The sequence below is a fragment of the Protomyctophum parallelum genome (assembly GCF_964188405.1).
Source record: "Protomyctophum parallelum genome assembly, chromosome: 5".
NCBI lineage: Eukaryota > Metazoa > Chordata > Actinopteri > Myctophiformes > Myctophidae > Protomyctophum > Protomyctophum parallelum.
In genome coordinates, this window is record NC_139702.1 from 35,010,822 (window position 1) to 35,029,406 (window position 18,585).

At 44.2% G+C, this 18,585-nt stretch overlaps 1 protein-coding gene across 5 annotated transcripts in view; it reads left to right on the forward strand.

Annotated features, from left to right (window-relative positions):
- The window catches only part of tenm3 (teneurin transmembrane protein 3), a 352,973-nt gene that overhangs the window by 262,671 nt on the left and 71,717 nt on the right, over positions 1-18,585 (forward strand). For all 5 annotated transcript variants that reach the window (XM_083765245.1, XM_083765247.1, XM_083765246.1 and 2 more), the window contains exons 20-22: positions 2,553-2,684; positions 3,177-3,312; positions 8,947-9,090. In XM_083765245.1, the coding sequence (XP_083621371.1) occupies positions 2,553-2,684; positions 3,177-3,312; positions 8,947-9,090 (412 nt within the window). The remainder of the gene's footprint in view (positions 1-2,552; positions 2,685-3,176; positions 3,313-8,946; positions 9,091-18,585) is intronic.

Sequence of the window (18,585 nt, forward strand, 5' to 3'; positions counted from 1 at the left end):
CGCACACGCTCGCTTCACATCAAAGAGATCTAAGCAAGGAAGTGTCAGTTCTGAGCCAGAGCAAGGTGTCAGGTTTAAGACTGAAAGATCTTAAACCTTAAAAGTCACACCGTAAGGCATCGAGAGGGCAAGGCGATGTCACACATTGGGTGTGTCACGTCCATGTTTGTTTGCATGTGTGTACATGTGCGTGCGTGTGTGTGTGTGTGTGTGTGTGTGTGTGTGTGTGTGTGAGGGGGGCAGGGGGGGGGGGGATGCCGCTGCGCATGGGCGATTTCTAAATCAAAGCAGTCCTCTGCATGTCCTTTACCTCCAAATGCACCTGGGCAAAAAAAAGTATAATTAATAAATAAACATTTTTTTTTAAAGACGCTCTATTTATTTTTGCTCGACACCGAACTGAGAAATGGCCTCGGGTTCAGTTAAACGGGGTCGTAGAGGAGACGAGGTAAATCAAACCTGTCATTTGTGTATTAAAGCCTTTCCCCTTAAGACCCCATTAGCCACAAGTTGTCCTCGTGACATAATTATTGGAACGTATAGGGAAAGATATAACATATTTACATGACATAAGGTTCTGTCATTCTGGAGCGCTGTGGATTATAAAGTTAATTACAGGGGTGACCTGAGCAACAATGGTTTGAGAACCAATGTTTTAGAATACAATGTATACAATTCTGCTGGTTGTATGGAGGATTTTTACATCCTGCGTAGAGTCACCATGCTGGGCAAGACCTAGAAGAGTGTCTAAACGGCAGTACCGCCCAGGAAATGATATCGCTTTACAATTATCTCTACATTCTCTGTGAATGTTGTGATTGGTTGAAAACGAAATGCATATGACGTATATGTCCCACCCAATATATAGACACATTAGACTTAGGCATTAGACTGCGACTCAGAAATGAGTGAAGGCTGGGAACGAGGCTAGGTTAGACACGACCAGAGCCTTCTTTTAGAGAGTTGCGTCACCTCCGTTCACTTCATCGGGTCATAGGCCTTCAGCGCTTGGTAAATAGTGACAAAGCCCTCAACCCAAAGTTTATACGGGATGCACTGGAGTCACTGTTCTCTGCCCCGCTCACTGGCGCAACTCTCTAATAGAAGCCTCTTAGACACGACCCTCGACACGATCCTGTTTCTGGACCCGAAGGTCAAAATGTAAATTCTCCCCCAGAGCAAAGCAGGCTCTGGACTAAAACAAATCATACTTTTTTTTTTTTTTTTACCCCTATTAGCTCGTCCTTAAAAAGCATCAGCTCTTGGGCAGGAGGACACCTGGGCGGGTTCAAATCCGGGGCAGAACATGAAAGTTCCATTGCAGTATAGCAGCTTTAACCCATTCTGAACGGGAACCCATTTTGTTGTTAGCATCATGTTATGCTTTAGCTATTGAAAAATAGCAGATCTACAAGTTCATAGCGCGCCACCGAGTGTCGAGCTACGAGCTTGTAGGTCTGCTATTTTTTGAAAAATCGAAGAACGACTGATATTTTTAGAATCTGATCTCAGGTCAGAATGGGTTAAACTGATGTGTTTGAGCGTCTGGCTGTTTGAGCTGCAGCCATCTGTGCCGTGGTGCCGGCCGCCGCGGTGCGGTCGCTCACCTGCTCCTCCAGGGGAGGACACACTTCCTCGCCAGCGGTGGCACAGATGCCGAGCCGCGCTCCCACCGGTACTTAATCATCTGATGTACTCCAGTCTCCTCTCCTCTTTCCCCTCGCGCTGCTGTTGTGACTCCTGTTATGTGTCCTGGATTTTTTTTTTCTCCATGCTGTAAAGATGGCACTAGATATGATAGTCATCCTGTTTACCTATCCAGTGGTCCCTTCATCATATTGAGGTTATGAAAACAAAACCTAAAAGTAGGTGTTCAAAAAAAAGTGGGGGTATATAAAATATTATATAATTAAGCCTAGAAAAACTGAAATATTTTTTTTTGCCTTTCTTCCCTGGCCTAGAAAAGTCTGTTTGTCCTTTATTGACATATTATGAAAGTACACCTTGTAATCTGTGTGATCATCGGTGGACGTAGCCTCAAAACATTGTTGTAATATCGAATAGATTCTTCAAAATAAATAAAAAATAAGAAAAACATGGGAAAATCCCATTTAAAAAAATAAACAATTTCCTTTTCTTCTCCCATTTAAAACAACAAACAATTTCCTTGTCTTCTTCTTTCGTGTATCATCGTTAAATGTACAACTCTGTGTCATGTATCCACACCCTTGTCCCTGGTCCCACTCATATAAGAAGGCGTCTGAAGGTGGTCTGTACGGGGAACAGGTGGTGACTACTGTATGTGTTCTAAAGGTGGTCATAAGGTAACATAAGGTGGTCTGTACAGGGGACAGGTGGTGCTGATGTGTTGTGCAGTCAGCTCAGGCTCGCCACACACGCACGCTGCGCTTTCTGCCATTCCCCACCTTCTTCATAGTTGCCTTGAAGAGATTTCCAATTCGTTCCACGTTTGTCTACTGTACACTTGCGACAATTCCTATATCCATTTGTCCATCAGTGTCATGACTCGAGTCGTTGTGTCTCCCATGCAGGTGCTGCAGGAGGAGACGTCCATACCAGGAAGTGACCTGAACCTCATCTACCTGAGCTCCAGAGCGGCGGGATACAAGCCTGTCCTCAAAGTCACCATGACGCAGTCCACCATCCCCTTCAACCTCATGAAGGTACACACTGTCACCACACAGTGTCACAGTCCACCATCCCCTTCAACCTCATGAAGGTACACACTGTCACCACACAGTGTCACAGTCCACCATCCCCTTCAACCTCATGATAGTACCTGACACCACAGTGTCACAGTCAGCCATCCCCTTCAACCTCATGAAGGTACCCAAACACACTGGTTCCCAAACACTGGGTCCGGACCCATTTTTCGGTTGCGGACACATTTTTATGGGTCCCTTTATCTTTGGTTTTCTACCCTCTCAACGACCCATGGGAGTCCGCGGACCTCACATTGAGCGCCTTAGCGCTGCCTTAGCACATTAGAATGTGAGGGATATTATTAATACAACGATAACCTTTCAGATAACTTCGATATGATCTGTATCAGATCCCTGTGTGATTAAAAACCCTGTATTATCTATCATTATATTTTAATGAATTTAATGTAAATAAGGGGCATTTTTAATGGAGGATTGGTGTGCGCTGCACAGGTTCACCTGATGGTGGCGGTAGTGGGCCGTCTGTTCCAGAAGTGGTTCCCCGCCCAGCCTAACCTGTCGTACACCTTCATCTGGGACAAGACGGACGCCTACAGCCAGCGAGTCTATGGACTGTCAGAGGCTGTCGGTGAGTTAACTGTAGCTTCTCTTTGTATGATTGATTGATTGATTGATTGATTGAACACTTTATTAGTCAGAAAATGTATACACAGCATTTACAGTAAGACATAAAGGCTAAAACTAACACAAACAAGTCCTGGGGACTTGTTTCCATTGACGTCCTATTCCATTTATCACCTTTTGAATCACATGTGACCACAAGCGGGGGTAGATTTACTGATCATTTACTGCCACCATTGTTATAGGCTACTAGAGCGGAGCCACGGGCTTTTGTGCTGGTTCTGGACAACCGGCGATGCGACGGCCTTGACAATGGGCAATGCACTCCCTGTGGTGGAGCGGAACGTGTGTGTGTTGAAGTTGTGTTGAAATCGGTGGGGGCAAACGGTTTTCGAGTTATGTGGATTAAACACGTACTTACACACGGAGACATGGTGCATTTATATTATTATTTATTTATTTTTGGTTGTATGTTTGCCTTTTTAGCTTGGTTCTCATGTTGCCAGTTCATACACTTTGAATATCCCCCGAAGATGTGTGTTTATTAGCCTTGGTGTGAATCAATCCACCTTTGATCTCAGGCTGAAACTGGACAGCAGCTTTGGAGGGAGGGAGGGAGGGAGAGAGGGAGAGGGAGAGGGAGAGGGAGAGGGAGAGGGAGAGGGAGAGGGAGAGGGAGGAGAGGGAGAGGGAGAGGGAGAGGGAGAGGGAGAGAGGGAGAGGGAGAGAGAGAGAGAGAGAGAGAGAGAGAGAGAGAGAGAGAGAGAGAGAGAGAGAGAGAGAGAGAGAGAGAGAGAGAGAGAGAGAGAGAGAGAGAGAGAGAGAGAGAGAGAGAGAGAGAGAGAGAGAGAGAGAGAGAGAGAGAGAGAGAGAGAGAGAGAGAGAGAGAGAGAGGAGGCTGTTGGCGTGTTTCCTAGCGCTGTGCTTCACTGATGCCGGGGCTTCTTTTGGCGATAACTTGTTCTTTTTTTTAACACTAGCCAAGTGTTTACTGTTGGGGATTACAGTATTTCTTCTTGGCAGGCAGCAGAGGCTGGAAGCTGTTAATGTTAATACTGTAGATCTGAGTTAATGAGCCACAAACAAATGACTGGACGATGATGGAGCGAAGGCTTGAAGAGCAGAGGCTCTGATGGGAATTAAAACACTGACGTTAGCCACTTCATTCCAACCTGGCACCCCCTGTTTTGGCCATGTCATTATCGGAAAAAAAAAGAAACCAGAACTTCAGATTTCTAAAAATGTCTAAAGAGAAAGAGAGAGAGCTCATCTGCAGCTTGTGCTTGAGTCGTACAGGTCAGCTATTTCGGCCATCTTGGCTATTTGAAACAGTGCTTAATATAGCCGTAGGCCCTGGCGACCTTTTGGCTATATATGCTTACTTTTGGCTAAATTATTGTTAAAAAGAAAAAGTGAGAAAATAATTCTACAACCTTGAGCAGCTTGAGGTTACAGATTGACTATTTCTTCTATCTTGTAATTTTGGCTAGATGTGACAGGTCCTTTCGGCCAAATGTATAGGGTCCTTTTGGCTATAGGTAATAGGCTCCTTCCAGCTATTTAGGTCATTTTCATGTATTTTCTCTCATTTTGAGTATCATTTAAGTGTCTAACAGAGGAAGGTATTGTTTTGGGTCTTGGTCTCTCATGGCTGACTCCATGGTCAATGCAGTCTCTCTCCTCACCGGTTCCCCATGTGAGCAGCAGCTGAGCGCCGTGCAGCGGTTATAAGCGCTGAGTGACACATGTGTATTTTTCTATTCTAGAAATAGAGAACATAGAGGGGGCGGTGGTCCGTGCCAGGGGAGGCAACGGAGCGTATCTATGCTCCGCATTCCTCCGCGGCCCGACGTCCAAACACGGCACATGTTACATCTGTCTGCTTCAGCTCAAAGCCGGAGCTGATCCCCAAGACAAATAATCACCCCGTCAGAGCCCGGGAACGGACGGCACACACTCATGCCTGAGAGCGTGCACGTGTGTGTGTGTGTGTGTGCGTGTGTGTCTGTGTGTGTGTCTGTGTAGTGTGCACACACGCATGCATGCATGCATGCAGGCACACGCACACAGACACACGTGTGTCAGCAATGAATCTGAGCGTAAGTTTCCGTAAGTCCCTCCCTACCGCGGAATCAAACCCACGGGTCTCTCCCGTGCGGTAGACCAAATATCTTGGCCAGTGGAGGTACAGTATAGAGGCCAACTATTGCACTTTTGTGAGCTTCTACTTGTCAACCAATAGCTCTATATTGTGATAGTAATCATTGCTAGAGTGTGTTTGTTCAGTAACAGGGGTTTCTCAGCAATTTTACTCACTGTGCTTTCCAATTGATTATTAATTGATTCCTAGAATAGAATAGAGATTAAGATCTCCATTATGCTCAAAATGTAAAGACACGTACAAAGTAGCCTATATACACTGACTGCTTTTGGGACTCAAAATTCTGGTCCTCTAATTCCAAAGAGATAAATCTCATTTTAAAATGTAAAATTGAAAAGAAGCCAGGTCTCTTTCGGCTTAACCTTCCAGACCGGAACATGTCCCTGAACCCATCAACTGTTATGCTTCTTCAGAAATGATTAGTTCTGGGCGAAAATGTATCCTTTTCAAACCACCAGCAGTTACACAGTGGTACTGGGATATATAACCCATGAGAATGAGTGCTAGGTAGGTCTAAGGCAATGAAGACAGATGTCTCTATACTTTCTGCAGGGGGGAGTTGGTAACGGGGTGAGTTATCCAGTATTCTCCCTGTCTCTCCAGCTCTTTATCAAATAGAAAATGCATTTTCTGGTCAAGACACCCATTTCATTCAATACAATTAAACCTCAACCACTTTTCCCAAAATGCCTTCAATGTCTTAGTTGTTGAGGCTCATGTTGACAGCGGGTAAACTGTTTGTTCCCACACGCTCTGCATGACTCCTCGACGAGGACATTTCAACAAGTGATGGGTTGCACAAACTGACAAAGGCTGCATGATAGCCAAAACGTTTGTCCTTGAAATGAGGAAATAAAAGAAACAAACTCACTCCTGCCGCTCTGAGTGCATGTTGACGATGGACACTGACATGTAGTGACCCTGGCATGGTCCTTTAAGGACAGAGCATTTGGCAGGAGGCTAGGGGGATTTTCAACACAGTCCTGTGGTTAAACTGTAAAAGACCAGGGCTTAATGTCAGTGTCAGAGCATACAATTTTGTTGCTGTTTGGCAAGAAACCGCTTATCTCCATATTTAAACTTTAACTAACTTTGGTCCCCGTAAATGGAAAATTGTGCATTCATGGTGCTTCTTTCCAAATCGCTTTAAATAGATTGTGCATTACATTCACCCATTCACACACATTCATATACCGATGGCGGAGGAAAGCACGCAAGGCACCAACATGCACATTGAGTCTTGCTCAATGTCACTTCGACACTAACTCTGGGGGAGCCCGGGATCGAAAACAGGGAATCTCGCGGTTCCCATACGGCCGCTCTACCGGCCGTAAAATCAATACCCTATATACTTTATCAAACTGCATTGCCACACATGAAAGAATCAAAAGTAGCAGATCTACAAGATTGTTTCGCGCCGCGTTTAAAGCTTGTAGATCTGCTACTTTATTTACTATACTTTTTTAATCCTGTCAGTCAGGGACTGAACAGTGTTCTGTGTTCTGGGTGTTGTTGGACCAACTTGTTGAGCAGCAACACACACCACACAGTGCTCAGTGTAACAAAAAAGTGTGCACCATTCTATTCTATTCTATTCTATTCTATTCTATTCTACTGTACATACTACAATTGTACTCTGCTCTGCTCAGCCCTTTTTCTGCCGTTTTCTGCTGACATGATGCTTCCTCTGCCCTCCTCCTCTCTGCGTGTAATTACTGAACACCCAAAACCACACACGCACGTGCACACGCATACACATGGACGCACGCACACATGCACATGTGCGCGCATGCGGACACAGGGACTGACGTTTAGTTTGTTTTTCTTGCCGCCTTCTCTCCCCCTTTTCTACGTCTGTCTGTCTGTCTGTCTGTCTGTCTGTCTGTCTGTCTGTCTGTCTGTCTGTCTGTCTGTCTGTCTGTCTGTCTGTCTGTCTGTCTGTCTGTCTGTCTGTCTGTCTGTCTGTCTGTCTGTCTGTCCGTCCGTCCGTCTGTCCGTCCGTCCGTCCGTCCGTCCGTCCGTCCGTCCGTCCGTCCGTCCGTCCGTCCGTCCGTCCGTCCGTCCGTCCGTCCGTCCGTCCGTCCGTCCGTCCGTCCGTCCGTCCGTCCGTCTGTCTGTGTCTCTCTCTCTTTCTCTCTCTCTCTCTCTCTCTCTCTCTCTCTCTCTCTCTCTGTCGCTCTCACACTCGGCCAAATGAAGATCACTGTGGCTTTCTTGTCTAAATTTAATACACACAGCTGCTGTGGCTAAGCACGCACGCACTGTACCAGGCCTGCTGTAAAAGACAAGTTGAAAGACGATCGAGCTCAGCTGATGTCTTTTAATGCAGTGTGTGTGTGTGCGTGTGTTTATGTGTCAGTGTGCGTGTACAAGTGTTTATGTGGGTGCTTGTTTAGTATGTGTTGTAGTAGTGGTGGGGGGACAATTGCGGGTGGCCTCTATACACAAGGCGATGAGTCAAAGGGGTTATTAAAATCTTACACACACACACACACACACACACACACACACACACACACACACACACACACACACACAGTTTCCTTTATCCATGATTGATGTCTGCTGTGTCTGACAAGTATATGTTGTCCATACAGTGTGTAACACAGTTAGACTGCCCTCTAGCCTCTGGGCAACTTGTAACTCTTCGTCCGACTGCACTGGAATATATATATTTTTTTTAAACGATGGAAGTTGGAGATCCATGCTCCACCCGGCTATGCAATACCCATTGTACCCGTGTCAGACAGGGGGGGGGGGGGGGGGGTGGAATGCGTGTGTCAAATTTGAAGTCCGTGGGGCGAACAGGTCTGGAGTTACGTGGATTACAGACATACACACAGACACAGACGTGGTGCATTTATAGATATTATAATTATATAGATTATTATTATTATATAGATATTGATTACGTTTTACTCTATTCTGCACGCATCTGTATCACGCCGGTTGCTGTGCAAAAAAAATGTGAGGTCCGCAAGCTTATGCTGTCTTCTTCCAGGCTGCGTTTTTGATCAAAACAAGCTTGATTTGAGTCTCATCTCTATAAACGCTATGATCACTGGTTATAAAATGTATGTTTTGGGTGAATTAAATAACATTTGCGAGACCTGTTACATATCAATTTTACAGCTTTTTCTACATTGAAATGAACGCTTGGCAGTTGGCGAGTATAAATTCAGTCACAAGATGGCGGTGAAATAAATATTTCAAATAGTGTTGGGCAACATTTTATTAGATTTTGATTTGAGCTTGTAGATCGTCTATTGAGTGTGACACCTGCACACCACCATAAAATGACTTGCCCTTTAGTTCTACTGGTTCTCCTCTTCTGCACTATAGTCCCTCGCCAACACTTTAGTCTATTCGTTGACGAATAGTATATTTAATCATAGTTTTAGACACCATGAGAAAAAAGGCAGTCGAAGGACATTTATCGTCATAGTTTTAGGTCGCTGATGTTTCCAACGTGTGTTTCAGTGTCGGTGGGCTTTGAGTACGAGTCGTGTCTGGACCTGATCCTGTGGGAGAAGAGGACATCCATCCTGCAGGGATATGAGCTGGACGCGTCCAACATGGGAGGATGGACCCTGGACAAACACCACATCCTGGACGTCCAGAACGGTACCACATGTGGCACGCACAAGTGCACGCACACACACACGCACAAACGCACACGCACTTACTGTACGTACTAGAGTTTCCACTATAGGCATTTTTCATGGCCAGCCAACACGACAACATTGTATTATTATTATTCCTGTCGCATGTTGAATTAATCTTCCATAATTGAATACACGGATATTATATCCACATCAGTTCCAAAGTCAGTGGCTTTTACATCAACAGTAATGTTGCAATGAATTGTCATGTCATTTTTGTGACATGTTGTTCAACCTTTGAGCAGCCTGATGATGAGTATAGCCTGCTGGATATGTGGGAAGATGATGGCTTGTCTCACTGTATAGGCTACATCCTTCACGTATAGCTGATTGCTACAGTATATCCTTTGTTACTGCTGCGAGATTATGATCAATGCTGTACATTTATGCTCCTCCTTTCATGTTGGCCGCAGGACTCCCACCCTTCGTAAAAACATTCATTTCTAAGAAAGGGATGGCTGTTTCACTGCCACGTTACTGCACAGCTCAGGTGTGTGTGTGTGTGTGTGTGTGTGTGTGTGTGTGTGTGTGTGTGTGTGTGTGTGTGTGTGTGTGTGTGTGTGTGCGTGTGCGTGTGCGTGTGCGTGCGTGCGTGCGTGCGTGCGTGCTGCGATAGAGAGGGAAAACGCACATACACACTGACACATGTATCAACACTTTAAGTTTAACATAATGCACACATACATGTATGCATCGTTATGCAGAGGATTTGAACCTGCACTTATGTACGTTTGTAACTGTAATGTAGCTTCGACTTTCCTAAGCAACCACACACACACACACACACGCAAACACACACACGCGCACACACACACACACACACACACACACACACACACACAGCAGTGGTTCATCACAATGGTCTATATTTTAGTAAAGGATCATAATGAAGGAGATTTATTCTCCATCCCATCACCCTAATGTATTATAATGGGCTCTGAACACACTGAGGTCATGCTGACGTGGTTATAGAAACGTTAAACATACAGAACATACAGTATCACCACTGTATAATTTACCTCTCTCTCTCTCTCTCTCTCTCTCCCTCTCTCCCTCTCTCTCTCTCTCTCTCTCTCTCTCTCTCTCTCTCTCTCTCTCGTCTACACCTTTGTCCCCATGCTTCTTGGTAGATAGACTGGACTTGTGAGCTGATAAAGCAATGACACATATCTTGCTCTCTGGTTGTAATTTATGCTAGCCAGCGTTGCCTCTCTTACAGGCTTATGTCAACAGCCATACTAGTAAACGCATTGTTTGTGTACTATGTGTGTGTGTGTGTGTGTGTGTGTGTGTGTGTGTGTGTGTGTGTGTGTGTGTGTGTGTGTGTGTGTGTGTGTGTGTGTGTGTGTGTGTGTGTGTGTGTGTGTGTGTGTGTGTGTGTGTGTGTGTGTGTGTGTGCACGCACACGTGAGCGCGCTAATGATAAGCGGCAGTGTAAATTTATCGAAAGGCCACTGACAAGATAGCCGTGAAATATAGAGAGAGAGAGAGATAGAGAGAGAGAGAGAGAGAGAGAGAGAGAGAGAGAGAGAGAGAGATTAAAGCTGTCCTCACAAGGCCTACAGAAGTCTTACAGTTTTCATGCACATATAGGGAGAGTGTTAAAGAGATCTAATCTTAAACATGCAACAACACAGATTTGATATATATGCTACAGGATACCACTTGAACTCTAGCATCTGCATTCTGGGGGAAACATCGGTAGATTTACTATAGTTTTATAGTCTACTAAATCTACAGTTAATTTAGTCAACTAAAGTGTATTTCGGCGGGCCGCGATTGTGTCATAATGCTGAGTTACACTTAGGTGTCATAACAGTTAGTTTGGACTGGTGTGTGTCCTTGTAGAAAAGTCTCTTGTGGCCGTGCGTCACTCCTCCAATGACGAGATACCATCATCCAGACAAATGTCAGACATGTTATGATAATTATGAGGATGACAGCGAACGTCTGTGAGCAAATCGGGACATTTTAAGATTTGGATCTTTAAACTACAGTTCAGTCAGGACAACTCATGAATGGATGAAATATATATTTATTGAATATAAAATGAGCAATATATTTATTTTTTTACCATTATGGTTTGGCGATGAATTGGATCTGCTTTTTAGGTACTCCAATCAAGCGCATCATTCCCAACTTTAGGGACTCTGAATCCCCCGTACCTAAACAGCAGATCCGTGTTCCTAACACGTGCTACGTCCGGCTGGGGAAACTCCCCCCTGTCAGGTGAAAAGAAGCAGCTTGGATTATATAATTGATACCGGGTAAAAAAAATGGGATAACAATTGTATATATATAATAATAAAAAACAGCAGATCCAAAACGACAGGTGGTATAGCTGGGGTGGAGGAGGGTGAGCAGCAAAAATGTACGCAGACAGCAGCTCTGCAGTATCAGTGTGCACTGTGTAGCAGCAAGTAAACAAGATGCGCAGTGCAAACTTCTAGTTTAAATAGCTATATGAAGATGGAATGAGTGTTTTTGGATGAAGTGAATCATGTGTGATGCTGATATACAGGATATATATATCAGCATGTGTGTGTGTGTGTGTGTGTGTGTGTGTGTGTGTGTGTGTGTGTGTGTGTGTGTGTGTGTGTGTGTGTGTGTGTGTGTGTGTGTGTGTGTGTGTGTGTGTGTGTGTGTGTGTGTGTGTGTGTGTGTGTGTGTGTGTGTGTGTGTGTGTGTGTGTGTGACCTTGCTGGGACGCCGTGAGGCCTGAAGGCAGATAATGTTGTGGACATTGTCAGGTTGCCATGTCATCAGGACGAGACGTCCTCACTGTGATGATGTATGACCACAGCCCCATGCACCCTTCACTGTCTCACTCTGACGCACACACGCGCACACACACACACACACACACACACACTTCCCTTTTTTTTCATATAAGTGATAACTATATAAAAAATATGAATCTGTTTTAACCATAAAACAACCGTATGTAATGCAAGTTTCATGGAGGCGAGAGAGAGAGAGAGAGAGAGAGAGAGAGAGAGAGAGAGAGAGAGATTTGATTTGATTTTAAAAGGTCCTTTATTCCGCACTGCCATGTAATACAGATCAAAACCAGGATCTTAACTGCATGCCAGGCTTGAATATATAATCACAAAAAGAAATCACAGGAGAGAGAGAGAGAGAGAGAGAGAGAGAGAGAGAGAGAGAGGGAGAGAGAGAGAGAGAAGAGAGCTGAGAGAGAGAGAGAGAGAGAGAGAGAGAGAGAGAGAGAGAAACATAATGTTCAGGGTAATATTTCTATTTTACGGGACAGACAAAGGCATTAAAGTTATACATGGCCATGACCCAATGAGCATTAATGTTGTGTGATGCTCCACAGAACGCTGGGCCGGCTTATCCTTGAATCAACAAAGTGTCAGCTTTTCAAAACCATTGCTTCTCTTAACGGTTCTAATGGAAAACCACCCTAATCTGAGAGAGAGAGAGAGAGTCTGTGTCATTGGAAGCGTTCCATACGCTCAGTGGAATTTTACACCGCCTTTCATCTCTGTGGATGAAAGCCCTCCAGAGGAGGAGAGGAAAGCTACATGGGGAATGGTGTGGGATGACTTGCTATTCAGACAAGACAAGGTTTCTTCAATTACAGTATGTGCATGCACCACTTGGTACCACAGCACCTCAAAGGCCCTAAAAACAAGGCTCCAGACTTTCCCAAAACAAGCTGGTCAGGCTTCTACTTGCCCTCACACTCCCCGAACCCACCCGAATAGAAGAAGACTCACCCCGTTTCTGTTTTCCTCCCAGAATTTTCCCCAGTGAAGGGTTGGAGAGGCTGGACAGCCGACGGCTGGATTTTGAATTTCTCTAACTATAAACTTTCATGACAGCAGACAGCCTAAGTACAAATATAATTTATGAAAAGCTACTACAGTGAAGTCTGTTTACAGAAGTTGTTGTAGGATATGTGGGGATTATCTGACGAGGTACCATTTGAGGGGGCAAAACCTTACATACACTAAATAATACTAAATTGTTTATAGGGTCAATATAAGTAATATAATATAGCCTTTCCACAGGAGTATCTTTTTATATTTTTCCAAAAAGAATACAAACAGCCAATAGCATATTACAAAGTTATCCCCCTCACTGGGGAAAATTCCGGGAGGAAAAACGAGCACGCTCCGGGGTGAGTCTTCTTGTTACCACCCACCCTTGCCCATTTTTATATTGATTTGACATCTTGTAAGATGCTGAGGAAGCACCCTTAATGTTATAATGCAGGAAAAACATCCCTGCGACCTCGCAATGCCGTTTCAGCGCTTCTGACGAAAACGAAAGTCTTTAGAGAGTGCCTCAGAAACTATTGATTATTGTCTCCACCAGGCCGAAGGCATGTGGGGAGAGTATGTTTTGCACTCCGTCCGTCCGTGTGTCCGTCCGTCCGTCCGTTGTGTCCGTCCGTCCGTGAGCAGCTAATCTCGGCCACCGTTAACCCCATCGATGGCAAATTTTGCACACACACTCCCTGGATGCCAACGATGAACCTCTGCCCCAAACTTTCCAGAACGGCCTGTTATAGCGCCACCAGGAGGCCGCTTTGTGCAAAAGTTTTTGCACAGTAACACCTACAGATTTTGTCCAAACATCACGCAAATTGGTACACAGTCTCTCTAGAGCCATTCAACGAAACCGGTCTTTCAGATTTATCACACTCCATCCTGATTGGTTAAGATTGGCTTCCAAAGTTCACAGGAGTGCTCAGTTTCAAACAAAATGCTGCAAATCATGAACACATCGCGTGATTTCCCAGAAATTGTGACCCACATTCCCACTAGGCCCAGGACGAAATGCCACATGAACAATTTCAACTCAGACTCAAGGTGGCGCTATACCTGGCCGAAAAGTGTTTTTACCTCTAACTGCACGGATCTGTGGATAACTTTGTATGCCAACTCCCTAGAGGCCAAGGAAAAACCTTTGCCTGGAATTTTTCACATCTGCTCTTTATAGCGCCACCAGGAGGCCGACATATGTAAAACACATTTTCTATTATTACTCCTTCAGATTTTATCCAAATTTCACGCAAATCGGTATACACTATCTCCATAGTCATATGATCAACACGGAGCGGCACCATTTCCCATCTTCCATCCTGATTGGCTAAGATTGGCTTCCAAAGCTCACACGATTCGTCCATTTCGAAAAAAGGCCACAAATCACAAACACAGTGTGCAATTTCCGTTAAATTATACACGCACATTTTCACTAGGCCGAGGACGACATGCCACAATTGTTTCCTCAAAATCAGCCTCACGGTGGCGCTATAACAGGCCAATTCCTGTTTTTAGCTATAACTGCATCGATCTGTATACAACTTATGTATGCACACATGGAAAAACATTGTACCTGCATCCCTCGAACACGAACCTCCGGCCCAAATCTTCCTCAACAGCCTGTTATAGCGCCACCATGAGGCCACAACCTGACCTGCCCTGGTGGAGACCTGTGCCGATTGGCACTTTGTCTAGTTACCTCTTGGTTCGTGGTAACTCTCAAAGGTAAAGTCTCTTATGAATGGTGGTCTATGGGCTGCTGCTTTTTGTGACATTAAACGTTGGCGTAGAACGAGTTAAGTAGGCTACATTTTGATATTAATACTTTTGTAGATTAAGTAAAATGGAATTCCTGAGTCCTGACTTTTAACTTGTAAAAAACTATTTCTACATTGCAGTATTTATACTTATACTTCATTAAAACATGCAAGTCCTTTTTTCACCACTGCACACTAACATACAGACATACAGATGCTTTTGTCTTTTGACAACTTCTACAACTTCTACTACATGGACTACTGTGGCTCAGGAGGTAGAGCACATGTCTGGCGTCGACTGTTCGCCACTTCACCTCCCAATGTATGAATGAATGAAAAGCGTTTTGAGCACTTGGAAAAGCGCTATAAAAATGCAATTCATTATTATTATTATGACACATTTAATTTCACAGAATTTGGGAAGTTTTGGCTCACGTACTTCCTTATCCTGAAAACCCAACTTTCTCATAACTCAAGGGACACTCATTCTTTGTGTCGAGGTCAAACTTAAACACATTTAGAGGGCGAGATGGCAGTGTGTTTCTGCAGGTAAACACCACCACGCTATACTCCAGTGGCTGATAATGGCTGTTATAGAGGGAAATGATTGGTAAGAACAAAAATATGAATTGTTTTGTCTTGTAAACACGGGGGGAAAGTTACATACGACGCATTTAATCTCACACAGACCATGCAGCTCTCTGGCCCGTATGTGCTCCGTTATTTATTTATTTCATTATTTTCTTTTCCTTTCCTTTCTTTTGTTTTTCAATCTCCCAGCACTGGAACACTCGTTTACTTCATCTGTTATCATCTAAAGGATTCACACAGCACATAGTGCTAGTGCAAATTTATCTACCCAGCACAATATTGAATGGCCCTATGGTATCACTTACAGAATATTTCTTATACCCCAAACCCCTGCTACATTCTTAATTGTCTCCTACACTGTCTCCCTCTCAGCTTTCCCGTCTCTCATAAACTGTCTCGCACTCAGATGTCCTACTGTCTGTCTCTCCTATACATAGTCTCTGTCTCAGCTTTCCCACCGTCAGTTTCTCCAACACTGTCTCCCTCCTAGCTTTCCTACTGTCTGTCTCTCTTTTTCCTCTCAGCTTTCCTACTGTCTCTCCTACACTGTCTCCCTCTCAGCTTATCGTCTCTCCTACACTGTCTGTCTCTCAGCTTTCCTACTGTCTGTGTCTCCTACACTGTCTGTCTCTCAGCTTTCCTGCTGTCTGTGTCTCCTACACTGTCTCCCTCTCAGCTTTCCTGCTGTCTGTGTCTCCTACTCTGTCTCCCTCTCAGCTTTCCTACTGTCTATCTCTCCTACACTGTCTCCCTCTCAGCTTTCCTACTGTCTGTGTCTCCTACACTGTCTCCCTTTATCTTTCCTCCATTCTAAACAAGACATCATGTTTGATATTAAGGATCACTTATATAAGCTCCAGTCTGGTACATATAAAGGACTTTGGTTTTAAAAGGGTAGTTGGCCTGATACATATACGTACCCACTCTACATACTGTACTGTATGTACTGTACTCTCTCTCTCTCTCTCTCCTCTCTCTCTCTCTCTCTCTCTCTCTCTCTCTCTCTCTCTCTCTCTCTCTCTCTCTCGTCCTCTATCTGTCACCTCATCCATCACATTATTATGCATCCCTCTCTCCCTTCCTCCCTAGAGGCCTTTCACCACCCTCTAAGCCCACTGTGTGTGTGTGTGTGTGTGTGTGTGTGTGTGTGCGTCTGTGCGAGTGTGTGTGCGTGTGCGTGCGTGACATGCAAAATATACAAAGAAAGTGCAGATACAGTATCTATATAAATAAATAAAACAGTATGTCACTGTGTTCAAAGGGACATAATTATGTGTATAAAACCAATGTCAACTGCAGTAAAATAATACTGGCACGCATGGCTACAGTCACGCACGCACACACACATTCGCATCACTGCATCAGTTAAAGTGGTATTTATGTCACTTTTCTGTGAATACATTTCTATCTTGTCCAATCCGTACGGCAGATGTAATTACAAACTGTAATTACAATCGGGGTGGTTGTATTTGGTCTCCCTGCTCATCTACTGAGAAATTCTTTTTGTCCCATGAATCGCTAGCCAGACCCATTAACACTGCGTGAAAAGAGGAGGTAACGGGCAATTATGGGCACTGTATTTTTCCCATAAACCTCAACTTTAGCGGGCATATATACCCATTTTGGGCGGGAACCCCTTTTGTTGTTTTAAACATTATGTTATAATTTAGCTATTGAAAAATAGCAGATCTACAAGCTCATAGCGCGCCACCGAGTGGCACGCTACGAGCTTGTAGGTCTGCTATTTTTGAAAAATTGTGAAAATAGTTATTTCAGAAAACTAGAGGATTTAGAAGATTTATTTATTTATTTATTTCGAGGTCAGGCCTGTGATAGTATAAGTTTAACGGGAGTTTGTATTCCATGCTTTTTGCGCAGTGTAAAATAACTCAATGTTGTGATCTCAGCACCAGTGCTGCTTTTGACCACACAACGTGATAGTTTAAAAATATAGAATAAAAAATATTTCTATTTTCACAATTGTATTGTAAAAAATATAAAATAGGGCTTGAGTGGTTAATCCACAGTCTGCTGAAATAGTAAATTATATATTATATATGTTGAACCAAATGCTGTGACTTTTTACATTTTGTGACTGCCAAGGGATTTATGGACTAGTCGCTGACGGCAGCCTCTTCGGTGTCACACTAAATTCTGTGACTTATCTAATTGTGTGACTGGGCTGGTGATTGATGAACTACTCTGTGAGCAGTCAGTGCGCCCCTCACTTCCACAACGCCCCTGTGTTGGAAAACAGCTGCAACGGGGGAGCTGTTTCGGACTGAATAATGAAGTGAAACCAAATGGAAATAGGGGGCTGTGCTAGTTGTCAGTGCTAGGATGTTTTCCCCACGTCCTCGCCGTGCGCTCCGGGGCTGAGGTGTGCAAAGAGGATGTAATGAAGGAGTCAATCTTCACTACGTCGCCGGTTGGGATGTAAACCTTGTATGTGTCTTAACAAACCTTCCAGGAAGTGGAATCAAGAACTATGTGTTCCAGGGGATGTTCCATTGTAGTTATTATTTATTCAAAAGCTCTTTGGTTAATACTTTTCATTAGTTCAATAATGGTATTTATAAATCCCCACAGACACAGTTAACCAGTTGCACTTTAGAAAAGTTATTTAAATAAGGCAAAACCGATGTTAAAAAACGCCTCACACTGTAGTTCTGCAATTTTCACAATATGTACTGTATATTTTGAGTCAAACTAAATGTAAATTCAAAATGCTGGTCAGGGGACCAGCAAATAAGATTTTTTTGGGGGGGGTCAACCTGTTAAAATATGATTCTTTTCCGTGGTTGTGGCCTGAAAGGTTTGGGAACCCTTGAACCCATACCGTATAAGTTGATTGGATATACCTGTACAAGGTTTCTGCCTGACAGCCGCTAGCCACACTACATGTAGAGAGATCTCCAATAGCAGCACAGCACAGCACCACAGCACAGCACAGCACAGCACAGCACAGCACAGCACAGCACAGAGAGGCCTGGATTAATCTGTCACACTTTCCTATACAATCCATTCTCCACTTCTCTCCCTTTATCTGAGATGACCTTTCTCTATAGCGCAGAGAGAGCGTGTGTGTGCATGTGCGTGTGTGTCCGCGCGTCAGTGCGTGTGCGTGCGTGCGATGGTTTATCTGTGTCGCCATGTGGTATAAGGAGGATAGATGCAATATACTCTTTTGTACGCACAGTCGCACATGCACGCTACGCACATGTGCACGCGCATCAAATGAACCATTTGCTTCTTCTTTGAAGTGTACCTTGTAGGCTACTAAAAGCTACTCCGTGTTTAGCATATAGAAGGGTTAGA